At 46.4% G+C, this 25,468-nt stretch overlaps 2 protein-coding genes across 5 annotated transcripts in view; both read left to right on the forward strand.

The window, feature by feature from the left end:
* Nucleotides 1–342: 342 nt before the first annotated feature.
* LOC130145491 (dynein light chain 1, cytoplasmic-like) lies at nt 343–10,386 on the forward strand. The gene is made up of 3 exons (XM_056330349.1): nt 343–497; nt 968–1,105; nt 10,075–10,386. The coding sequence occupies exons 2-3, from the start codon at nt 974–976 to the stop codon at nt 10,210–10,212; spliced, it is 270 nt and encodes an 89-aa protein (XP_056186324.1). The 5' UTR covers nt 343–497; nt 968–973; the 3' UTR covers nt 10,213–10,386.
* Nucleotides 10,387–10,801: 415 nt separating this feature from the next.
* The window catches only part of RNF10 (ring finger protein 10), a 202,002-nt gene continuing 187,335 nt past the window's right edge, over nt 10,802–25,468 (forward strand). For 2 of the 4 annotated variants that reach the window (XM_056347979.1, XM_056347970.1), the window contains exons 1-6: nt 13,051–13,630; nt 19,662–19,864; nt 21,453–21,652; nt 22,678–22,768; nt 23,808–23,992; nt 24,070–24,206. In XM_056347979.1, the coding sequence (XP_056203954.1) occupies nt 13,468–13,630; nt 19,662–19,864; nt 21,453–21,652; nt 22,678–22,768; nt 23,808–23,992; nt 24,070–24,206 (979 nt within the window). In that variant the 5' untranslated portion in view covers nt 13,051–13,467. Of the gene's footprint in view, nt 10,962–11,179; nt 11,524–13,050; nt 13,631–19,661; nt 19,865–21,452; nt 21,653–22,677; nt 22,769–23,807; nt 23,993–24,069; nt 24,207–25,468 lie in introns of those variants that run through there. The other 2 variants (XM_056347988.1, XM_056347997.1) reach the window with 2 other exon arrangements.

Here is a 25,468-nt window from a genome sequence, read left to right on the forward strand (position 1 = left end):
CAGCTCAGCCACAAGCAAAGAAAGGGTAAGGTCAAGCAGAGGTTGTGTACCGCCTCTAGGCAAGTGACCCAGGCATGGGCAAGCAGGGTGCTGCACCCTGTCGTGGGCTCGCCCCGGCGGGGGCTCTGGGGTTCCTGGGGCCGCCCCAGAGGCCTCCTCGCTCCCGCCGAGCCCAGGCCTCGGCCTCCATCAGCGCGGCCGCCCGTCGCTATGGGAACGGGTGCCGGCGCGAAGCATGCCGGTCTGAAAGAAACTGCTGCGGTAAAATGCTACGAGAGCGCCGGATCCTGGCCAATGAGCGCTTGGGGGGGTGGTGGCTGTGGCCAATGGCTGGCGGCCAGTACGGAGAGGGTGGGGCTGGGGGCGCTCGGAGGCGACGGCGGCGCGCGCGGGTCGGTTAAACGGACGCGGCGGCGGAGCGAGTGTTGTGTTTGCTTTTATCTGCGTCCCGTCCGCCCCGCTCCGCACAGCGCCGGTCCCGCGGCACCCGCCGAGCGGTGAGGGGGGCGGCGTGAGGGCCAAGCACGCTGGGGTGGCGCAGCGCCCGAGAGGGGCTGGGTCCTGCCCGGGCGCTGGGGAGGTTGAGGTGGGACGGCCGGTGTCTGGGCTCCCCCGCGGCAGGGCCCTGCTCCGCGTTCCGGCGGGCTGCAGGCGGGAGCCTTTTCCGTGGGGGGCTCCGGGCTTCGCTCGCCTCCCTGGGGCAGGGAGAGGCTGTCGAGGCTGGGCTCGGGGGTGGCTGCGCCCCCTCTCGGGGCTGCTGGGCCGGGCGGTGGGGCCTGCGGGAGCCCCAGCGGGGCTGCAGCGCGGTGCGGGCGGCCCGGCCCGGGCGGTACCGCGCCTCTGGCCCCGGGCGCGGGCTGTGCCGGGGCCTCCGAGCCAGCCGGCAGCGGTGCCCCACGGCCGCGGGTGCTGCCGGCGGGCGGCCGCGCCTGCAGCTCCGGGCTCCCCTCTGCTTCGCTCCCTGCAGGCAACCATGAGCGATCGGAAGGCGGTGATCAAGAATGCGGACATGTCCGAAGAGATGCAGCAGGACGCCGTGGAGTGTGCTACTCAGGCCTTAGAGAAGTACAACATCGAGAAGGACATTGCGGCTCACATAAAGAAGGTAAATCTTTGCTCATAATGTCCTCCTGAAATCTATGCCATGAAAAATGAAGCAGGGAGAATGCTGCTGGGCGAGTAGCTCTAGAGAAACAAGTTCTAGAGGCACTAGCTACTCAAGTTGGATTTTGTCTGTAGGCTGGTGTCCTTATGTTCTTTCCCCCACCCTTTAAGCGGGCTTTTCCAGGTCCTTCAGTTGTTTTTCTTGCAGCACCTTCTCCTTTAGCCTTTTCTGCCCCTGTCCCGTTGTCCAGGTGAACAGAGAGCAGCAGCTGACTGTCCCTGGGACTGTTGAGCTGGTACAAAACAGGGGCTCTATTGAGCTCTCTCTGAGAGAAAGCCTGTTTCATAGTCCTTGGTTTCAGTTTTATTGTACTTAATCTTAAGGATCTATTCACAGTTCTGTCCAGCTGGGTCAGAAATTGCATGGAAAAGTACTTTTCTGCAAGTCTGTTGTAATCACACCTCTCCTTATGTAGTGATGTAAGCAAAAAAGAAAACCCCGAAAAAAAATCTGGTAGCACAGATTATCTGTTGTTTGTGATTTCTGTGTTGTTCTTTATGTAGGATTAACAATACTGAACATAGGAAAGATCTAGTTCTGGTTATATTTCCTGCCTCGTCAACTCTGGAGAATAGAGAAATCAAAGAGTGTCAATGTAAGTTAAACAGATCTGAGTGGAAGAACTGTTTAAAAAGTAATACAACTAAGCAGAATGATTGCTTCCACTTCGGAAATACTGATTTGCTATGTTAAAGAAGCTTTTCCACCCTAGGTATCTCATAGCAGAGTCTCAGGCTTAAGGTCCAGTAAGGTGATTTGAGTGGTGCAGCAGTAGAAACAGCTCAAGCTGGGTGCCTCTGCAGAGGGACTCTGAACAACAAAATTCCTGGGTGGTTATACCTTTACAGTCTGAGTTTCCCACCCCTCATTTGACAGTTTGGACCAATAGTAAGTAGTATCAGGGTCTGGGGTCTTGTTCTTCATTGGGTCTCTTAATTGTCCTTGAGTCATCTGGGTTTTTTCCTCTTATCTCTGAGATGGTGGTTTCTGCTGGCACTTGTAGCTTCCTTATCTTCCATCTTGACCTGGCTCTTGAAGCCCTCTTTCATGGAAATAAGTTAAAAGTTCAACCTATCTGGGTGCAAGTTCATAGCCTGTGGCCTAAGGCTTTAGCAAATTTAGCAGCTAATGCTAAGCAGTTAACTCTAGGCAGTTTCAATCCAATATTCCCTAACAGCATCTTCCTGCTAATATGTTGAACAGTGTTCTTAAAGTGTTCTGAGGTGAGGTAACGTACAATATATTTTTAAGTAATAGGCATAACAAGGTTAAGCTTAACCACTACTAGGTGCAGTATGCAATTACAAATTCCTGTTGTGGTTGGTAACTGTCCCAGGAGGGTTCCCCGCCAGTGATACTCTCCATCCTTTTTCACTCAAAATTTTGAGTATATGATGATGTATTTCTTTTGCACAAAGGTGGCCAGTAATTACAGCTTTTTGTTCATTATTCTGTATATGTTTTAGTAATTGATAGATATCATCATGTTGTAATAATCTCTTTACAAATGTAAGATTGGCTCTCATGAGGGTGGTTGATAAATCTTGAGTTAATACGTCATTTGATTGTAACACTCAGTAAGACATAATGGGAGCTGAATAATTGAAATCGCACCCCATAATTGTAGTGAAGTTACAGACACATATTTGAGTGACTTCTGGCATCTATGGTAATACCATCTGCTAATACAAAATCACAAAGGGTTCTCATAAAAGCACATCCATTTCCTCTATATACAAGTACTGTTTCATGGGTTTTGTTGGGATGTACCTCAAAATGGCAAACATACTCTTCAGCATCAAGGCAAATGTCTAGCTCTGATGGTGTTTACTCCCACAGATAAACCCTTGCTGTTCCTGTACAACGCATGCATTAACATCTGCAGTTTGCTATTTGTTTGCATTTTGTTGGGTCCACACTCTGTTCTAATGGATAGCGTATAGTTCCATTGTAATTTAATCCTTATGCAATGCTTGGGTATATGGTGTATACCAATGCATTATATATTGTTAAGACAAAGGCTGTGACTCAATTGTTTAATGAGTGAAACTTGCCTTGTACTACCAGGATTGAAATTCTCTTTTGAACTCAGTTGCCTTGTCCCAAACTACTTTTCGAGCCTCTGTGGGTAAGGTGCCGTCTTTACCTTCCCTTACAATTGCTGCTGCTATACACTGCATCCGCAGTTGAGCTTGGATGTAGCCCAGAGCTACTGGAAAGATTGCCCTGGACTGTTCCAAGTGCTTCTACAATCAGCTGGTGGTCTCCTTCATTGATTTTCTCCCACTGAGGCAATATCTCAGCATTAGGCGCTAGTCAATGACTCCTAGTAGAGAGGATCACAGTGGGTGTCCTAACTTGCTTAAATCACTTGTCATCCTTTATTTAGGAGTACTTTAGCATCTATACCACTTAAGATTCCCAGTCCTGTCCCTATGATAGTAGTTGCATCCCGTTTTCTTCACTTTGAAGGCGTAAGGATTCTCCCATGTAACCATGCTGCCCACCCTGTGTAGGATATATCTAAGAATGGTGAACAGATTGGTTTGATTTATTTTTTTTATTATGATTAATTTGCATCAATAGTCCTGCTCATCTAAGGGTCCATGAGGGAGTAAATACCATTTGTTGCTGTCCTATGTACTTGATTGCATATGGTTCAATTTCAGGTAACTGATTAGTGGACTTGAGGTAGGATTTACGGTGGTGGGCAGAGAAACAGTAGTTTGTACTGGGTCAACTCTTGCAGAAGTAACAGTATCTTGTACACAAGTAACTTGTATCCTGTTGATTCTTAACCTAGGATCCAGCATCACACAACAACTGGTATTAAGCATTTTTTTTTTTTTAAGCAGCAACTGCTATTATTGAGACAATTAGACCTGTCTCTACTGTTCACCTCTATTGAGGCTGAATTATAAACCTTATCTGTTTCATGATAGAAAGTGAGATCCATCCTTTCAGGTGTTTTAGGAATTGGGAACCTTGTTCCTCTATAATCTAGGAAAACTATCTTCTTCTTGGATTTGTTAACTTTTCACTAATCTGGATCATCCATCATTTTTATACTTGGCCATGCTGTAGCAGTAACCAGAATCAGTAATATCAAGAGTAGCGAGATGCCCCACATAATTCTTAGTTGATTTGAGAGTTTTTCCAGGAGTTAGTTGTTCATCAGGTGGTTGGCTATTTACCACCTGTTTGATGTGAGAATGGTGTGCCAGTTTTCTTTTCCTAAACTTTTAACAGCAAAATAGGAACTTAGTGAGATGGTATATGGCCCTTCCCACTTAGGTTCTAATCTGGATTTTTCATGAGAACACCTTAATTAAAACTTATCTCTGGGTTATATACCACATACCTGTATTTCCAGAGGTGTGGACTGATACAATTGAGCATGCTTTCTGTTACTTTCATATACCTGCAGAAAGGGTTTGACGTATTGGGTCAACCGTTCATCTCTGTCCAGTAGGCTGGTCTTAATTGGGTTGTAAGTTCCTGGTATAGCTCAGTGTCTCCCAAAAATAATTTCTGCTGGTGTTAGTGCTATGGGTTGTCATGGAGCATTCAGTACATCCCATAGAGCTAAGTTCAGTGCTTCTGGCCATTTTAAACCAGTGTGTGTACATATTTTTGCTCGTTTCTCTTTTAACATTCAGTTCGTTCTTTCATTGTCCCAAAGACTTATGGATTATGGGGATTATGCAGGTTTCTTTCTATTCCTAATGATTATGCAGTTGGTCAGTTATGTTGCTGTGAAATGACCACCTGTGTCTGACTTGATTCTGGAACCCCATACCTGGGTATAACTTCTAGCAAGGCTTTTATCTCCCATCCTGTATTTGCCTTTCTTGTTGGGAAGACCTCTACCCAGCCTGACAGCTGACTTACTATCACTAGCAAGCGCTTGTACCCATTGACAAGTATCATATCTGCATAATCTATTTGTAGCCTTTGAAAAGGGATGTAGGCCCATGGTCATCTCCCTAACTGAGCTTGGGGTCCTACTTGCAACTTTTGGCAGGTCGGGCAGCTGTTGGTTATTCTTTCTGCAGCAGTGTAAATTCCTGGTGCTGCCATACTTTTTGTACTTGATTAGCTACTGCCTCTGCTCCCCTGTGAGCTTTATTGTGAAACCACCTAGCCACAGTAATTACATAATTTTTCACAGAATTGGTTTTCCTCCAATTGTCCATATTCCATTGTAATTTTGTATTCTTCCCAATTTTCCCATTGTTCCTTCTCTTCTGCTGAGCAGTCCTTTTCATATGTGTGGTTTTGGGTCTGAATTTGGCTGTTTGCTCTGGATTATCATTGCAATTGCAACGATATATTCTCTCAGAGGTTGTTGGGCTGCAGCCTTTGCAGCAGTGTCAGCTAGAGAGTTTCCTTTACTGATTTCTATAGTGTCCCTACTATAAGCTAGGCAGTGTATTACAGCGATTTCTTTAGGTAGTTGGATTTGTTCCAGCAAACTGCTCATATTTTCTTTCCTGATTGTGAGGAGTCCTTGTTCTCTCTGTGACATCCCAGTTGCATGATGTAATCCAGAGACATATCAACAGTCAGTGTAGATGTTAACTTGCTTTCCTTTTCCCAGGTGGGCTGTACAAGACAAAGCTACCGGCTGTGCTACTTGTGCACTCACCTGTGTGGAAACCTGTTTACTTTCATCACTCATTTCTGCCTGACTACAGCACACCCAGTTAGTAGTTTCCCATGCAGGTAGTAGGATGAACTGTATACAGACAGAACTAGATCTGGGTTTTGCAGAGGAACACTGGTTAAAACTGGTTTGCAGTTCACTTGAAGTGTGCATCAGCTGCTCACATCGGTGATGTTCTTCTCCATCATCTGGCAAAGATAGGGTTGCTGGATTCAAAGTATTGCATCTTTTCAAGGCTACGTTCCCTGATTAGGAGGATCAGTTTGTATCTGTGTGCTCAATGTGGCAATAATGCTTGGATTGCATATTGTTTTATCAGTATTCCTACCTCCTGTGGACATAAAACTGTTACAAGGTGTCCCAGAATGAAGGGATGGCTTTTTTTCTACTATTGTTGCTGCTGCTGTTGGAGATTTTATACAGGCTGGTGCCCCTGCTGCAGCTGAATCTAGTTGAGCAGAGTAATATGCAACTGGTTGGTGGTGGTGTCCTAATTTTTGTGTTACCACTCTTCTGGCTGTCCTCTTGGACTCACGTATTTACACACTGAAAGGTTTTGTATAATTTGGGAGCCTGAGAGCAGGCACTGATGCCAAAGCTCCTTTTATGTTTTTAAAACCTTGTTCTCTCTCTCAGCCCCATGCAATGGGTTCTGCCTCTTCATTCCTCATTGCCTCTGTTTTTGTTATTTCTCCCAATCCAGGAATCCATGGTCTGCAAAATCCCACAGTTCCAAGGAATCCTCGTAATTGTTTCTTTGTTACTGTATGGGGGGTGAGTGGGTGGGTTCTGTTACAGCATTTACTCTTTCTAGGTCTCCTAGCCATTGCCCTTCTCTGAAAATAAATCCTAAATATTTTACTTCCTTTCAATACAGCTGGAATTTAGACAGAGATGCGTAGTGACCCTTTTCTGCTAAAGCAGTACGCAAATGTACAGTGTCTATTATACAGGCATTTTCGTCTCTACATGCTATCGCTAAATCATCTACATATTGTACGAGAGCTGATTCACTTGGCACTTCTACATCTTTTAAATTACTAATATCTGAGAGAAAACTGTAGGACATCTTGTGAACCCTTGGGGAAGGCGCATCCATGTCAGTTGTCCTTTCCATGTAAAGTCAAATAAGGGCCAACTACTTCCATAAAGTGGTATACTATAGGAAGCAGCAGTTAAATCAGTTATGGTAAAATATTTTGCCCAATGTGATATTTGCAAAGGTACTGTGGAAGGATCAGGTACGACTGGTTGAGGAGTCGCCACATGTTGATTGATTACCTGAAAATTTTGTACAAAACAGTTTTTTGGATCTCGGCCTTCACCCGACCTGTTCTTTTTTACAGGGAATATGGGAGCATTATATGGTGAAATACATACTTTTAAAATCCATTGGGGCAGGTATTGGTTTATCTGCTTTTGTATGCTCTTCCTTGTCTTATTGGTGGAGCTCCTCCCTTTGTATTTATGACTACAGGTTGAGCTGAGATTAGCAATCCAACATCAGTGCCAGTTTTGCTCCATATCTTCATGGGCACAGATTTTAGCACTTCTGGTACTTTTATTTCAGGGTTTGGGCTTTTGGTAACAACACTCATTCCCATAATTTAGATCCATTCCTTCAGGTGATAAGTGTAATTCTACATATAGGGCTTGTAAAAGATTTCTTCCTAGCAAACGGGCCGAAGATTCTTCTGCTAATACAAGTCTTCCCCATACACTTTTGTTTCCTATTGTTATAGGGGCTTGGTTAAACTCTTTGCTCCTCTACCTGTGACCCTCTGTATTAGAACCTTATCTTCAGTTTCAGATCCTTTTGGGGTAAAACTTCAAAGAGAGAGCACAGCTACTCTGCCTACTAAAAGTTCAACTTCTTGGCCTTCTACTTTACCTGCTATAGGTGGTCTAATTGAGTTTCCCACATAGCAGAAATACCTAGTCCTTCTAATTCCGCAAGTGTTTCAGGTTTCCCCACCTCCTGTCATTGTGAGTTGTTATTTTCTTAGGCTAACTCTTCGTGTTGGAGTTGCCTTATCTAGTCAGATCTTGTAGTCGAAGGGGACATTCCCGCTGTACATGCCCTAAGTTCCCACAGTAATAACACTCTTTCCCTTCACTTCCCCCTATGCTTCTTCCTGTGTTTCCCGGCCTCAGCCCAAATCCTGGGCTTGGCCTTTGTCTTTCTGATCCTCTGCCTTTCACTTGCAAGTTTCTTGCTAAAGCAGCTGCCAGTAAATTTGCTTCTTGTTCTTTTGCTCTTTCACTTGCTCAGGTTTCTGTGTTTCCTCTCACCCATCATACACAAATACTACCACACTTAACTTTTCTGTAGTTTCCCCTTGCCAGCCTGGCATATGTTCTTTGAAATATTTCCATATCTTGGGGGCTGCTTGATCCATAAAAACACTGATTGCTAGTGTGTTGTTAAACTTCTGTGTGTTTATTCCCCCACACTTTAACGAAGTCTTGTCGAAGCTATCACTGGGGTGTTTGTCTAGGTGCTGTCTGCATTCTTGCACTTGTATAATTTACTCCTAACTTGCCACATGCCCTAATGGCTTCTGCTAAATTCTGGAGTGCCATTTGGCATGTAGTTCTATCTCCTGCATTATTATAATCCCAATTTGGATTACTTGCTGGCCAGGGATTTCTTTGTCCTCCAGCTTGTTGTGCTAGTTCTGCATCCTTATTAATTATTTTTTCTCATTCATCTGGCTGGAACAGTTCTCTCAGAAGTATCTAGGTGTCCCCCCAATTTGAGTTATATCCAGTGCATTTATTAGAAAATAGTTTGGTGCATCTCGTGGCATCTTCCCTTAGTCTTGATATTTTGCTTCCCTATAATGCTAAATCACTGGGGTTCCAGGGCTCATTAGTAAACACGGGTAACACTGGGGGAGGGGGTTTGCCTCCACCCACCCCTCCTTGCTGTAATGTGTTGGTATTGGGCAAAATGTTAGAAATCATAGGAGAGAGTCTGGCAGCTGGTAGACGTAGGCGGTGAAGAGAGAGCAAGTGAGATACATTGTCCCACTCCATATGCCAACCAGACTCTTCTGGGGTGTTGGCATCCACTAATGCAAGTGTTACCTTTGACAGTGTCTCCCTCCTCCCATACCATCGGGCTGGATTTTCTGCTCCCAAGCCTGATGATCCCACACATAACAGCAATCCATTTGTGCTGGAGACCTGTCTCCAGGCAATACCACAAAAAGGCTAATTAATGCTGGTTAAAAAGTCCCCTGCGATGGCCACCATTGTGCTGGACTACCATCTCTTGTTGCAAATGGCCAATCTTCCTGACATAGTGTAACTATGTGCTTTTTGACAAGCTGGCTGTGCCGTTAATCTTTCCAGTTTTCCAGTACCTTGGCTAAGGGTGCCCCCTCTATGCTGGGTGTGTTTGTGTTTTCCATTGTTTTCACTTACTAACAGGGACTCAAACCCACTTCTACGTGTGCGTTACACTGATTGCGCTGCACACCCGTAAGCAAGCTGTAGCAGGGGAGGGACTTGAACCCACCCTGATACTGAGAGGGACTTGAACCCACTACGGAATCTAAACGCTCATCCTTCAGTGCCTCCTGCTCCAAAGATCCTGGGTGAACTCACCCACGGCCAGCAGCTGGATGTTTGGAAAAGAGAGGATCCAATGATGGTGGTGGCCTAGGGTCCCATCTGGGTCACCAAACTGAAGTTTCTCTGCCCTAGGTATTCCATAGCAGAGGTGTGGGCTTAAAGTCTGATAAGGTAATTTGGGTGGTACAGTGGAAGAAACAGCTCAAGCTGGGTGCCTTTGAGCTGGGTGCCTTTGCAGAGGGACCCCAAGCAAAGAAATTCCTGGGTGGTTATACCTTTACAGTCTGAGTTTCCCACCCCTCATTTGACAGTTTGGACCAATAGTAAGTAGTATTAGGGTCTGGGGTCTTCTTCTTCATTGGGTCTCTTAATTGTCCTTGAGTCATCTGGGTTTTTTCCTCTTATCTCTGAGATGGTGGTTTCTGCTGGCACTTGTAGCTTCCTTATCTTCCATCTTGACCTGGCTCTTGAGGTCCTCTTTCATGGAAATAAGTTAAAAGTTCAACCTATCTGGGTGCAAGTTCATAGCCTGTGGCCTAAAGCTTTAGCAAATTTAGCTACCGATGCTAAGCAGTTAACTCTAGGCAGGTAATTTCATTCCAGTATTCTTTAACGTGGATACCTGTTTAGAAGAATTCTTAATTTCTAGTGATCTATTTTGCAGGAGTTTGACAAGAAATACAATCCCACTTGGCACTGCATCGTGGGAAGGAACTTTGGCAGCTACGTGACACATGAGACCAAGCACTTCATCTACTTCTACCTCGGCCAAGTCGCTATTCTTCTTTTCAAGTCTGGTTAGAACCACAGACCCTCACTGAAACCTGTATCCAGTTACAGGACTGTGCGCTGACTCCTCTGACTAGTTACTGCAGCCTTCCTGAGGACACAGACCTTGATCTTCAAGGGCGATGGCAGGGATTATGCTATAGCAGATGATGTTACATTGTGGATATAAAAAGGAAAAATACCAAAACAGTCTGCCTTGTATTTTTTTTTTTCCATGAGGCTGCTACTTTGTTAGTAGGGCAGCTTTATAGCCACCTACCGTCTTGCCTTGTTACTGCTTGTGCTGCGTAGGTACTGACACTTCCTTCTGCTCCACATGCTCTTATTCTTCTGAGTCGGTATTTTTGGGTTTTTTTCCGTTGGGTGTGGTTTTTTTTGTGTGTGTGGAGGTTGTTTTTTTTAGTGTTTTTTTGTGTGTGTGGTTTTTTTCCTATTTTTTCGCTCTCGCCCCTCCTGGGCTGCCCTGTGCCAGGCGCTGCCCGTGCCGCCGCTGCCGCCTCCCTGTGCGGGCCTGGCCGCGGGGGGGCGCTGCCGGGGGCGGGGCCAGCCCGGGCGCTCGGTGCTGCCCGACGGTGCCGCCGGGGGGCGGCTGCATCCGGGTCTCGGCAGCTGCTGTGGTCGGTGTGGCGGCGCCGTTATGGGGCAGCGGTGCTCGGCCTCCGCCGTGGCCGAGAGCCGTGTGCGGCGCGGCCGGCAGCGAAGGGTAGCAGCCGCTCTCCGCCTGGCCCGGCCCCCCCGCCGGCGAGGGTGAGCCCGAAGGAGGTAAGAGCCGGGGAGGGAGGGGCGAGGGCCCGGGCTCTTCCACGGGCCCGCCCGCTGCTGAGGCGGTTGCGGCGCGCGCGGGTCGGTTAAACTGACGCCGAGGGGGAGCGCGCGCCTGCCTCGCTGATCACGGTGAGGGGAGCGGCAGGGAGGTGGCGGCGGGGGCCGGGCGGGCGGCGGGGCCTGCGGGCGGCAGCGCGGTGCGGGCGGCCCGGCCCGGGCGGTACCGCGCCTCTGGCCCCGGGCGCGGGCTGTGCCGGGGCCTCCGAGCCAGCCGGCAGCGGTGCCCCACGGCCGCGGGTGCTGCCGGCGGGCGGCCGCGCCTGCAGCTCCGGGCTCCCCTCTGCTTCGCTCCCTGCAGGCAACCATGAGCGATCGGAAGGCGGTGATCAAGAATGCGGACATGTCCGAAGAGAGCCGTGGAGTGTGCCATTCACTCTCTGCAGGAAGGCAGTGTGGAGCATGACACTGCAGCTCACATAAAAGGATAAGTGTTTTGCTCACATTGTCGTCCCTACTGAATGCTATATGAACTTCCAAAACCAAGCAGAAATGTTGGTGGGTAAGTAGTTCTAGAGAAGCAAGCTCTGTGGTCATTAGATAATCCAGTCAGGCTTCTTCTGTAGACTGCTGTCCTGTACCTCTCCAGTCCCCTCTTATGTGCTTTTGCAGTTCTTCCCCTTTTTCACAATTCATTCTATGTAAGTTCTTTGCTCTCTAAAACCAGCACTTGATTGTGTAGAATTGCTAGTGGCCTCTTCTGCAGGAGCTTGACAGGCTATATAATCCTGCCTGGCTCTGCACTTGGGAAGGAATTTTTGCGGCTGTGTGACTCATGAGACCTGTCACTCCGTCCTCTTCTGCCTGGGTCCTGTTACTGTTCTTCTGGAGGGTGCTTAGAGCCATGAACTGTTGCTCAAACTCCCATCTTGTTACTCAGTTGTGTGGTAATGGCACGAAGCCTGGTGCCATCAGCCTTCCCGAGGAAGCAGACTTCAGTCTTCAAGGGCAGTGGCAGGGCGTTTGCTGGCATGGTTGATGTTTTTATTGTAGTTAGGGGTAAAACAGCAGAAAAAACCACACCCCAGAAATTGCCAAAGCCACCACCGCTTCCTTGTATTTATTTTCTTTCCACAGCCAGCTTCTTTGCTAATAAGTGTTGTGTTCTGTCTTTAAAAAATTTATGGCTATCTGTCCTGTTTTTCTAGCATTGCTTGTGCTGTTTCATACTTCCCTGTAAATGTGGATGACTAACTTTCTAACAAAGTTTCTTTTCTCAAATCCAAAGCATCTAAACATGGTGGTAACCATCTTCATAATTTGGTCAGTAATTCTAAAAATCATAGACCTAAACAGGCAACAAGCAGGTGTTAAAATGAGGCCTTTCATTATTTAATTTAGGCTTCTCCTAAAATATTGTTAGCTCTGCCCTTTTGCACTCCGGCCCTACTTGTAAGAAACCAGGGAAGCGCTCCCGGCTTCCAGCTCTCATCCCTGAAATAATGGCAAAGAGATCAGCAGATGCGCTCAAGATATTTCAGTGTTATTTTAAGGATTCATTAAAATGCCTTTAGAATCTGTTGCCTTGTGGTTTTTTATTCCCTTATTGCTTTGAAGGAGAATTTTAAAGGTATCACGGAAACTGAGTTCCCTTTTTACTTTCACAGTTGTTTGCCCTGGATTGGTGGAAATACTGGTTCTTTACATCCTCTGAGGCCATTGTGTTCACAAGGTTATTCCCCTAGCACTGTCAACTTGTACCGGCTTAGGAACTGACAGTTCCACACCGCTGTTACTCTTCTGAGACGGTTTTTTTTGTTTGGGTGGGCTTTGGGGTTTTTTTTTTTTCGGGTGTATGTCGCTCTGGCCCCTCCTGCGTTGCTGGAGGTGCGGCCCCGCAGCCCGAGCCGCCGCGGCGAGCAGAGGCCGAGCCCTGCGCCGGCCGCTGCCGGTGGCCGCTCCGCGGGGCCCCGGTGCCGCTGCCGCCTCCGTGAGCGGGTCTGGCCGCGGGGGGGCGCTGCTGGGGGCGGGTGGGGCCCCGCAGCTCCCGGCGTGCTCTGCGGCGGCCCAGGACTACGCGTCCCGTCGTGCCCGCGGGCCCGCCCGGCGCCGGCTCCATCCGGGTCCCGGCTACTGCTGCGGGCGGCTCGGCGCCATTACGGGGCAGCGGCGGCCGAGCCGGGGCCGGGGCGGCGCCGAGGAGCCGGTGGGTGCCTGGGTGGCGCCGACCACTCGGGCGGCAGGCAGCGCCGGGCCCCGCGGGGCTCCGTGAGCAGCTCTTTCCCTCGTCGCCCGGAGCCCCCGCAGGCCCGGCCCGGCCTCCCGCGGCCTTCTCCGGTTCGAGCAGAGCAGCGAGAAGATGTCGCCATGAAGGAGGCCGAGTCCGCGCTGCGCCGCCCCCGCCGGTCGCCCCCGCGGGCCATGAGCCTGGGCCCCCGCCGGCTCCGCCAGCGCCCGTCGTGCCCCCCCGCTCAGGGCCGCCCCTCGTCCGCCGGGGCGCCCGTTGATGCTGCAGAGCCCGCCCGGCGCGACCCCCGCCTCAGCCTCCGCCATGGACAAGAGCAGCCCCTGCGGCTCCGGTGCGCCTGGCTCCTCGGCCGGCAGCAAAGGGCAGCAGCCGCGATCCGCTTCGGCCGGGCCTGCCGCGGGGGAGTCTAAGCCCAAAGGCGGTAAGAGCCGGGGCGGGGGCGGGACCCCCGGGGGCTTCGGGCCGTTGGCGACCGCTCCCCGGGCCTGGCCTGGGGCCGTGGGCCCTGGTGGCCAAGCAGAGCGCGCCGCCGCCGGGTGCTGGTGGCCCAGCTGGGCTTAGTGGGCTCCAATGCTGGGGCCTGGTCCTGCTTGCTGTTCCCATCCTCTCCCAGCTGTTCCCATCCTCTCCCGGCCTCGGCCACTGCTCCCTGAGCTGCGGTCACTGCTCCCCGCTTCCCTTAAGCCTTGATCTCCATTAGTACCGGCCTAATCAGCTTGAGAGCTAAAGCTCTGCTCCTACAGTAAGAGCATACATTTGCCAGTGCCTGTTAAAAGAGAACCCTGAGCTTTATCCCGAACTCAGGAACATACTTTTTTACATCTCCCTGAGAAGGCCTCGCTCCAACGCGCCGTATTCCCCTTGCTGGCTGTGTTTCGATAACCTGCTTTGGAGGAGCTCAGGGTTAGTTACGTATTGTTTGCTCATCCGGCATTTAAACCACAGAGTTACTTCTGTCACTGCAAACAGCTGGTGCTGCTGACATAGCAGTAGCAGTTCGTGTGGAGCCGTGGTGGCTCCTGTCAGCTGCCTTTTCAAGGTAAGACCTAAGCCGCCTCCAGTTCTCCAGACCTGTTTGGGAGCGAGTGATCCTGGCAGCCTTACAATTTTTTTCCTAAAACCTAGAAATAGGGCAGTAGTGATTAAAATTAGTGTGTTTAGTCCCAGAAGTATGTGTGAGAGCATCAACAGGTTACTACAGCACCATCGCTGTACTAATTTCCTTCCTCCTCAGTGGTTTGTTTCAACTGTATGACTCCAGGTCTCTGAGAAAGCAGCAGTGTATTCCAGAGGGTTAACAAAATTAGTATCTTGAAGGTGTTGACTTTTGGGGGGCTTATAAATGCACTCAGATCCCAGGTAACCAGGTATTACCTGCTGTTCACCAGTATTAACTAATTTGCCACAGGATAGACTGAATTGGGTGACATGGGAGGTGGCTTACCCACGGCTCCCCAGGCTGTGGTGTGATTGTGCGATTATAGTGGAATTTTGACTTCAGGTTCAAACCTAGTAAAGTCTGTCTAGGAAGAATTCTTTAGGCAGTCATTTCTGGAAGAACTCCAAACTGATTTGCAAAGCTGTTTGCATCAGCAGCAGGATTTGATGTGAGAGTCTTATTATCCCTAGCTACTGTTGTTAATTTTCAATCTCTTATTTCATTTTTCCTCCCCTCTAATGAAGGGACCAATGGAAGCAGGGGATATCACATGTTAGGTATGCAACAGGAGTTTTAGAAGAAGATCTTTGGCTTCTGATGGAATAACGAAGTATGTAAACTTCACTGCATGTATTGTGAGAGACAGCCTGCAAGGCTGATGGACACAAGGTTTTCGTGTTGCGGGGGACTGGTTTCTGTCCCTGTCTTGCCAAGAGATACCTTAATCCCTACATCTTCTTTTTCAGTGGTATGTGATGCTGTATGGAGGATTGTTCACAGAACACAAATACCCTTCAGTAAGGAGTGAAGATGGTCTGTCTTTGGCTGATATGCCTTCATGTAGAAGAAACAGTATCTGTAGTGAGAAAGGAAGTAAAAGGCCTGTTGTTCCAGCCCAGAATAAAAGCATTAAGTGATTTTTGTGGAATTCCACCTTTTACAGACTTTAAACAACGTTGCTAGTAGAAGAGGAACAGTGAGGAGAGAAATCCTGATGTACCGTATTCTTCTACTCCATTAAAACAGACTAACTTTTATTAAAAAACAAACACACTTTTTTTTTGCGGCAGCGGAGACCAGAGGGATATGGAATGAGTTGCCTCCTTTACACTGTATCGAAGAGGCCTGGCAAAATTAGAATCTCTTTTATTAGGAGCAGATTGTATTTGGGGATACTTTAACTGGAGGGTACTGAAAACTAAAATGAGAACATTCCCTTGGTTGGATTAGGGCACCCAACCCAGGATGAACATGCAGGATGCAGTTGTGTTAAGTTGTGGCTATATTTTGCTAGCTGTTGCATGCAAGACACTGGCTTGTCACTATATGGATTTTTTTTCTTGAGTTCCTTATTCTACATGTAGCTGATGTGGTCTGCCCCATTTCTCCTATTTCAGGAAAGGTTTAGGATGTATTCTGAAAATTTTCTGTCTCCTTTGAAACGGCAAGTATTCTTATGGACCACAGACCTTCCCCAGAATGCTGACCTTCAGTTACATACGTGACTTTTGCGCTGATGGTCATTGATTTTAAGTCCAGTCGATCTCTTGCCATTTAGATGCTTTCCAGAGTTACCTGCTGTAATCAAGTTCAGCTGAGGAAGTGGCCATTCATGAAACCTTGTGGTAGCTTCGTCTTCTATTTCTCTTGCAGCACAGCTTGAAGTGGGCTAAGTGGAATACTGTAAGCTCTTGTACTTGTTGAAGTTAGACTCCAGCTATCTTTCAAACTTGGCCTTAGAAACTAAATCAGACTTGGAAGTTTTCAACAGAAAAGTTTCTTTGGGTTGTATTAGTGCACAAGGAGTCACATCCCATTAGGATGGGATGAAGAGCTAAGGGAAGATAGACTTGATGGGTTTCTGTGCGGTCCTTAAGACCTGATGAACAACATTAGTTCACTCGAATGTTCCTGGGTCTTGTTATTACAGTGTGAGCCTGCTTAACTGGGGTGTGTGACTGCTCAGTCACCTCTTGCTCACTGGGATGTTTGCCTTAGCAGCAGCAGTAGCTTCAGTGTGTTTTCATGAAATCACCCTGTGGCCTAAGTGTGTTCCACCACCCAAACGCCTTATGCAATATGGTTGGCTTCAACACAACTCTGCTGAAAAGAGAGGTGAACAAAGATGGAAGGAACATGCAGTCCTCCCCGCAGTAGCAAACCAGTACTGCAGCTCCAGGACCAAAGTGGTCACCTAGAGCTGCTGAACTCGATCTCCTCTTTGGATCTTTGGAGATAGAGGTCCTCAAACAGAACATGGCATCCAGCAGGAGAAACCGCAGATGTCAGGGCTTGCTCTGGAAGGCAAGAACAGCTTTGTTGCTAGTTTTATAAAATTATATAGATAATATTTTTTATAAGTCTGCATTCTCTTGCAGTATGGATGGGTAGATGTATTTATTATAGGTTAGATCTTATAAGAACAACAAAAGGACTGAGGAGTTGAGCGAAGACTTAAGTACCTCACCAGCACTGTTGCTGTTGCTCATTCCTAATTTGCCAAGAAAAGAAGGAAAAATAGAACACACGCCCCCAAATCCAAACCTGCACTACTTAAAACTGGCAGCTAATAAGAGGGTTTGGCGGTGAGAATCTTCTGCTTTTCTCCCAGCATGATTGCAGGTAGCCCTGTCCTGCCCTGCTCCTCATGGGAATGCAAGGAGGAGTGATACAAAGCAGAGAGCTCCCTGACATGTGGTATGCTGGACAGGTTGGAAGGAAGAGCATTGCTTAGATTTGGGGTGGGGGAAAAGTGTTCCCGTTTACGAATGCATATTCCAAGTTCTTGGTTGTCTGTTGACTGATTTAATTACTACTCTGATGGACCAGAATCCTCATGAGGGTAATTATTTGGAGGGTGGGAGGGGGAGCTTGCAATCCGTAAAATCAGGTTCGAAGCATTTTTAGACTGTCGTGTAAGGTCCTTCCTAAAATGGCACAGGTGGAGAGAACTTCCCTATAGAATGTACGAGTCAGTATAGTGCCTCCCAAAGGCTTTAGGAGTTGGTTTGAAAGGACCTGTAGTATGACAGGAATGTGTGTAAACCGGCTGACTGACACATTTGATGGTGACTAACTTGATTAAAACTATAAGTGGTAGGAAATTCTTCTGTCAGCTGTAGGTGCGAGCTGTTCCTCATTCCTGGGCCTTGTAAAGACCCACTTCAGACTGAACTTCTCCTTATGAGTTGTTTCTTTTCCCCAGTTGATGATTGCAGAGAAACTGCATTGATTGATGATATTGATACTGACACAATAGGCATGTACCCCTCTAGCACACTAACTGAAATTGTAGATTTAAGAGGGTGGTTGAGCTCTAAACTGACAAGCTCTGCTTCTGAATAACTGAAGTAGTAGTCCAGACCTCTTCAAAATGACTGACTTTTTTTCCAGAGACTCAATGGTGTTGATTATAGCCTCTTTTCTATAAACACTCTCCAAAAAGGTCTATCTAAATAATCATTCAGCCAGACTTGGTCACACCCTCAGTACTTGGCAGCTTCCGGTGTTTTTTTTTTCTGATAACACTCAACTCATGTCTTTTTAGGCTGACATGCATTACAGCACTGCAAGCTATGCAAATATGTGTTTTAGTTACACATCTGTGATTCCTATAGATGTTGGTTTAATTCAGAATTAAAGGATCAGCCTTTTCAATAGCAGAGTAAACGACCAGTTCTGGTGATGAAGTTTGTCTGCAGAATAGCTCTGACACATCATGTGGAAGTAACAATAGTGTCCTTTTACTTTTATAGCTGTAGTTGCAGACAGAGACTGAAGTCTGCCATGGGCAAGAAGCAGCAGACCACCATGAAAAGCAGTCAAGTCACTCTTGTTACTGAACTTACTCTTAAGAAGCCATATCCTCAGTAATGTACTATAACACACAGATCTTCCAGTCTGCTGCCCCCCTGTTTTTGGATGGAGGTGGAAGGGAAAACTAAAAATAACAAAACCATGAGAGTTTGTGTGAATGATCCCATTCCAGCTGTTTTAAATGCTCGAGTCGATTGGAAGTGGTGCCAGGGAAAGGGAAGACTGGAGGCACTGGTAACATATGAGAAACATGATCCTGAATCACAGTGGTGTGTTTGCCTACCACGTAAGATGTATATTAAGGGGTGGGGAGCGCTACAAAGTGGGAAGAGGGAAACCAGTAGGCTTTTATAAAATGGATCTAGGTATTGTATGAGGCGTTGCTGTTTGTGTAATGCTTACTGAGTATCCAGAGTGACTTTGGGCCTGGCTGGTGTGGGTAGACATCTTGCTGGGCCTGTAGAGTTCTGCGTCCAAGCTTATCAATATACTACTTCTACAAATAAAAGCTAGGACAACTGGTGGAAACACCAGGTTAAGTGACAGGTAAGCAGTCTATTGTGTCCTTGGGGCAATCTTGTGTTAAGACTATTAGAAATACCCTCATAGTATTAATTTTTTGTTCTAGCAGTGTAACAAAGCAGCTCTTCAGACACAGGAAACCCCTCTCAAGAGCCTGACTGATTTTTCTGCTCTTGCGAGCTTTATTCCTGCAGTATTGTGCTTTGTGCTTCAACACTGTGTCCTGTGTTAGGGTCGGTCGTGTGCCCAGTGTTCTTTTGGGCAAACAATTCTTGTTGGCTAGGTTGGTGGACTTAGTACTTAGGTATTAGGTACATGCCCTGCAAGCCCAAAGCATTGGGTTCTGCTTCAAGATCGATCGGCATTTGTTGGCCTTGTGAAAAAAAAAAAAAGGGTATTTTTAAGACAGGATTAGTTCTGTTGGGGTCTTTTGAGCACAGGCAGCAGAACTGAGTGAAAACAGGCAATGGGGTCTTGCAAAGTGGGGGACTTAAGGCAAGTGCAGGCAGCAGTATATTTGTATAAGGGAACAAGATATGATAAACCGTGTCTTTTCAGAAAATGGAAGGGAAGAATGAACTAGTCATTGCCAACGTCTGTAATAGGTCATGAAGGTGTGGTGTTGGTGTTTATCACTTACTGTACCAGGCAACACGCTAACGTCTGGTGATGGCAACTCCCAATCTGGCTAAAGAAAATTCAACCGTTCTAATACAAGATAAAGCACAGCAAATACATCCTTCTCAGACTCATTGACCAGTTCTTTGGGCAGTGGTAGAAACAAAATGGTCTGGGTTGTTGGGGGTTTTAATGTCCTGATAAACACCAGCCTTTTAACCAGCGCCCAAGGCAGTGGCCGAGGTGAGCATGTCTCTTGAGGCAAAGCTAGCGGAGGTGCAATAAATGTGGACGACGGTGAGGCTGCCGATCTGATTCATGTTTCTTCTTCTTTCAGATGGAAAGAATGCGAGTGGATCCAAACAGCGTTACAATCGTAAAAAAGAAACTTCATATTCAAAAAATGAGAACTTTTCCAGTCAGTCCCGTCGCTCCAATTCACAGAAAAGCAAAGCTTTTAATAAGATGCCCCCTCAAAGGGGAGGTAGCGGCGGAAGTGGCAAACTTTTTAGCTCTTGTAATGGTGGAAGACGAGATGAGGTGAGAATTTTAATGCCATGCCTCCGAGGCCTTCTTTCTTGGGACGAGAGGATCACTCTGACCTGCCTAGATAGGTCTTCAGTGTTCAGCTGCTGGGCTGGGAAGGGAGGAAGCATCGTTGAGATGCCAGAGTGAGTGCGAGCAGAACAACTTGGCAACAACAGAAGAGGAGCGCTCTCTGCTCTTGAGAGACTTGCAATAAAAAATACCTTCTGAGGAGTGGCTACCTAGATAGGCTGTGTACATATCTCATGAAACAGAGGTCCTTCATGAAAATACCTAGTGATACAATTTCTAGCTTTTAAGTTTGAGGTGATTAGAATCATTTAGCTTGGAAAAGACCTTTGAAATCATCAAGCCCAACTGTTAACCTAGCAGTGCCAAGTCCAGCACTAAACCGTGTCCCCAGGTACCACATCTACTGTCTTCTAAACACCTCCAGGGATGGTGACTCCAGCACCTCCCTGGGCAGCCTGTTCCAATGCTTAACAATCCTTTCAGTGAAGAAATTTTTCATAATATCCGATCTTGACCTCCCCTGGCACAACTTTAGGCCATTTCCTCTTGTCCTGTTGCTTGTTGCTAGGGAGAAGAGACCGACACCTCATTACAGCCTCCTTTCAGGTAGTTGTAGAGAGTGATAACGTGCCCCCGTGAGCCTCCTTTTCTCCAGGCTGAACAACCCCAGTTCCCTCAGCTGCCCCTCATAACGGTTGTGCTCCAGACTCTTGGCCAGCTTCATTGCCCTTCTCTGGACGCGCTCCAGCACCTCAGTGTCTTGTAGTGAGGGGCCCAAAATTGAACACAGTATTTGATGTGTGGCATCACCAGTGCCAAGTACAGGGGGATGGTCACCTCCCTTGTCCTGCTGGCCACACTTTTGGATACAAGCCAGGATGCGGTTGGCCACCTGGGCATGCTGTTGGCTCACGCAGCCAGCTGTCAGCCAGAAGCCCCAGGTCCTTTTCATCCAGGCGGCTTTCCAGCTGCTCTTCTCCGAGCCTGTAGCATTGCATGGGGTTGTTGTGACTCAAGTGTGGGACCTGGCACTTTTCCTTGTTGAACCTCGTACAGTTGGCTTCAGCCCATTGATCCAGCCTGTCCAGATCCCTCTGTAGAGCCTACCTACCCTGAAGCAGTTCAGCACTCCAGCCCATCTTGGTGTCTGCAAAGTTACTAAGGATGGACTTCATTGTGTGAAAACTAAGCAAAACAAGTACAACCTGTGCAAATAGTAATCAGACTTATATTACTGGCCATCTAAAAGAGTATCGTCAGGATCTGAACAACTTTCTTCTGTTGTTAACCTTGACTGCTAGGTTTTTCTAGCTTTTACTTGTCCTTACGTAGGTTGTGTTTATGCTCCTCCTTGCGATCAGTGTGGGGTAAGACCACTCAGTTCTAACTTCCAAGTTCTCATGCACTTCTAATGCTGCACTGCTTGATTTGCAGAACTGGAATGGGAGAAGGTGAGTGAGTGGATGCTTCATGTTCTGTATGTAATTACTGATGGGGCCTGGCTATCAACTTGTACTGATGCTTTTGCAGGAAATTCTAGCAAGTTCTAACAAATGTTGTTGTCTCTTAGGTAGCAGAGGCTCAGCGGGCAGAGTTCAGCCCTGCCCAATTCTCTGGTCCCAAGAAGATTAACCTGAACCACTTACTGAACTTCACTTTTGAACCCCGTGGCCAAGCAGGCCATTTTGATGGGAATGGACATGGCAACTGGGGGAAAAGGAACAAGTGGGGACATAAGCCTTTCAACAAGGAGCTCTTTCTACAGGCCAAGTGAGTGGAAGATCAGCAGGGCTCTTAAACGTCTACAGAGGCAGCTATAAGGGATGATCAGCCAGGGAATTGTGTTTGACCTTGACAACTTGTATTGACTTTTCCAGGGTGAACTTACCTCTGCGTAGTGTTTTGAGCGGTAATGACTACACTTGAATAAAAATAGATCAAGTTGTTGCCTTTACCTATTTACAAGGTATCTGATGGAGTGAGTCCTTTAGATACAAACAAATTAGTCTTCTGCTCTAATTTTTTAGCATCACTTTTAGAATGTGACACTCCATTTGGGAAGACGTAGGTAGTTCCCTTATGGAAGACAGTAGTTTTTTACAAAAAATAGTGTGTTGAGATGGTAGGTGTAGCAGTTGCTGGATGAAAGCTAATCTGAATTTGTAAGTCCTAGAAGCAATTACTTGTATGGTTGTTAGTTGTTAAACTGCTGATTATTTCACAGGCCCCTAGTATGTAGTATAACCCAAAGGATGATCAGCATAGTAATCCAGCAGCAGAATTACTTTTGACTGGAAATAATGGTCACTTTCACCGGAATTTGAAGTGTGTTCAGGACTTCCTGTATCAGATCATGTTAAAGATAATAACTATTTTCAGCATTAATACTTCTGATTTTTCCCTATTGTTTTGTGGCTTATTGTAGTGAAGCCTATTTGCAGGAGCCCCAGTAGTTCTAGTTTTTGTGACCATTTTTTTTCCTACTTGTGGATTCCCTGTTTTTTAATAGATTCCCGATGGAGCTGGCTGTTTCTTACATGTTTCTGGAAGACCACTCTGCCTGGCTCATTCTGTAGTTAGTATGTGGTGTTGTGTCTAAGTCAAATTAGACACACCTGTGTTCTGGAAATCTGGTTGTGAATTGAACTCTTTCAGTTTTTGTTGGTAAAAGTTACTGACAGCGTCTAGCAGTTTTCTGCTGGACAAAGAAGAAGCTCAGAGAATCCTATAGGATAGTTCTCAAAGAATTTTTAGAAGCAACTGAGTGGATCATCTGTCTCTTTGCCTTTCCCCAGCTGCCAGTTTGTTGTCTCTGAAGAACAGGACTACACAGTCCACTTTGCTGATCCAGATACCTTGGTCAACTGGGACTTTGTGGAGCAAGTGGTCAGTTGTGATGGGCTAGATTTTTTTTTTTTTCTTCTTACTAAGAAGCTCAACCTGTCTTTAACTGCCTCTTTATCTCTGTGATGTTACATAAAACTCAGCTGTTTTTGAGTTGAGGCCTCTTCTGTCACTCCCACAATACTGGGAAAGATCTGTCATGGAATATATTATGAAATACTTTCATGACAGGAAAAGAGAAGTGCTAAAATCTATTAGGAAAATTAGCAGCTTCTTCTTGCTTTCGCAGATGGGAGCTCATCAAAAATAGTATCTGACATTCTGTAGACAGAGTCCTTGTGATCGAGATATTAACAGAACACTTGGGCATGAGTCCATGGAAGAGGACTAGAGTGTAGAATTCTGAAGAATTATTCTGTGCATAGGTGGCCTGTCTTGCCTAGCAACAAAATTGAAAATCTCTTGAGAATTGTGGTCAGAACTTTGGGTTGCCTCAAGTAGAAACTTATTGTCTGCCAAGACTTGCCTTGGTATATGGTGTAGGTGGAGAGGAGGAGGTAGGCTTACTGTTACCTGACGCTGCAAGAGAGGTGAAAAATCTGGGTGCTTGGTTGGCAGTTATGTCTCTGCAACGCACAGATGCTAGCAAAGTGTCTGACTAAACTAGCATGTTCATGGAAATAGGTAAGTTCAGTCTTGCAGTTAAATAGGGCTGCCCAAGTCTGCTTGGGTAAATGAGGCGACAGAGCTGATGTGCTGTCTTCTCAGTGTCTGAATTCGGATGATGAAGGTGCTGCTAACTCTTAGAGATGATGAATATATGAGGGGAAACGTGTGAAGAGTCACTTTTCTAATGTCATTAGGGTAGAAATACCAGATGGGTGGCTTTGAAGGTTATTCCATTTGCAGCCTGAAGGTGTTACTTAGTATACAGTGTACTTAGTTTCTTGGTAAAGAAGCAGAACCTTAACAGCTGGAAGATTAATATGTTAGAGTAGATCTTACAGGTGGCTGCTTCTGTAGCACAGGAACTGATTTCCAGGTCTAAAACCTGTGCTGTTCTTCTCATGTGCCATTTCAGCGAATTTGTAGCCATGAAGTACCCTCTTGCCCAATATGTCTGTACCCACCGACCGCAGCAAAGATCACCCGCTGTGGGCATATCTTTTGTTGGGCGTGTATCCTTCACTATCTCTCCTTGAGTGAAAAGACCTGGAGTAAATGTCCCATTTGTTATGGCTCTGTTCACAAGAAGGATCTCAAGAGGTGAGACTTGATATTTATTAAATTATGTATCTTTTTGAAATTATTTTTTTTGCGCTACTAACCTTGTTATGTTACAGTGTTGTTGCAATGGAAACACGTCAGTATGCAATTGGTGATACCATTACGATGCAACTTATGAGAAGAGAGAAAGGTGTTCTGATAGCGCTGCCCAAATCTCAGTGGATGAATGTGGTGCAGCCTGTTTACATCAGAGGTGAGTGTATTTGGGTACTGGTGGTTGGCATCCTGCTCCTAACCACGACTAGGACTTGTGTAGAGGGGGTTTACCATGGCAATGCCATGCTGTCATCTTAAAATAAACCAAACTACAAAACATGGAGTTTAGCAGCTGAAAATGACCAGAGATTAATAATAGGCTTTCTACCCACACTTTGTTTTTTCTAAGGCTTTAACTTGCATGCTGTTTCCCTTCATGTTACTGCACTGCAGACTCCTGCCTTCTCAGTCATTAGCATTAGTTTGATGTGTGTTTTGTATCATAACGGTCATTGGTGTGACTCTTGCTGCTTTTGTTGGCCTCTTGGTGTCCATAACTTTTTTTTCCTCCTGGCTCCTCATTATACAACTTAGCAAAAATAACTGTCTCTGTGTCTAAACTATTTCAGGGATGTAATCTTCAACAAGGTTTTAATCATCTTCGCTTATCAGCTAAAATCTGTGAATGATATCTGAAAATAATCAAAATTACTGCAAACCTATTCCAAACATCTGTTGCCTCACTTCTTCAGTTTTCTCCAGTCAAGTAATGTGACTAACCCATCATCATCTTATCTGTTAGTATCACAAAAAATTTTGTGACTCAAGAAATAATTTTACTTAACATTGCTGTTTAGTAGGCTGTCTTGGCTCACTTCATTTTGCAGTTGCATTTGTGAAATGCTGCGTGCATTTAAGCTCTCTGTAAAAAAGTCTCCTAACGCATGATGGGTATCCAGCATGCAGGGTGTGTGCTTACATGTTTCTCAGTATTTGAAAGAAAAGGACTTTAAATCCTTTCATAAAACAAACAAATATACGATTTGAGATCATTCTAAACCCAGGGTATTCTGCATTAACTTGGTGTTCTGTAGACATGGTTGGACCCTTGGGGAGCAGGAAATACAGGTACTGTACTAGTATGTGATGCTGTAGTTGCTGTTCATAGTTAAGATAAGGTCTCTAGTAACAGAGACTACCACCTTTTGCTAAACTTGCAATGCTTCAGCTTACTGTTTCTGTTGTGCTTCTTGTAAAAATCCAATAATAATGTTTTGTATAGATTTTTAATACATACGGGCTTATGGACTAGTCTGAGCCAAAACAGAGGTCGCTTTTGCAGAACTTTCCAGCTGCAGTATTTTTCAGTATGTAGAGAAGAAGAAGCTGCAGGCTGTGTTGTTTCAGGAAGTTTTCACCACTCAAGCCTTCTCAAAGGTGATGCTTCCACAGCATAGAAATTTAGGCTTGATTTTTTAA

This window comes from Falco biarmicus, chromosome 1 (genome assembly GCF_023638135.1).
Source record: "Falco biarmicus isolate bFalBia1 chromosome 1, bFalBia1.pri, whole genome shotgun sequence".
Classification (NCBI taxonomy): domain Eukaryota; kingdom Metazoa; phylum Chordata; class Aves; order Falconiformes; family Falconidae; genus Falco; species Falco biarmicus.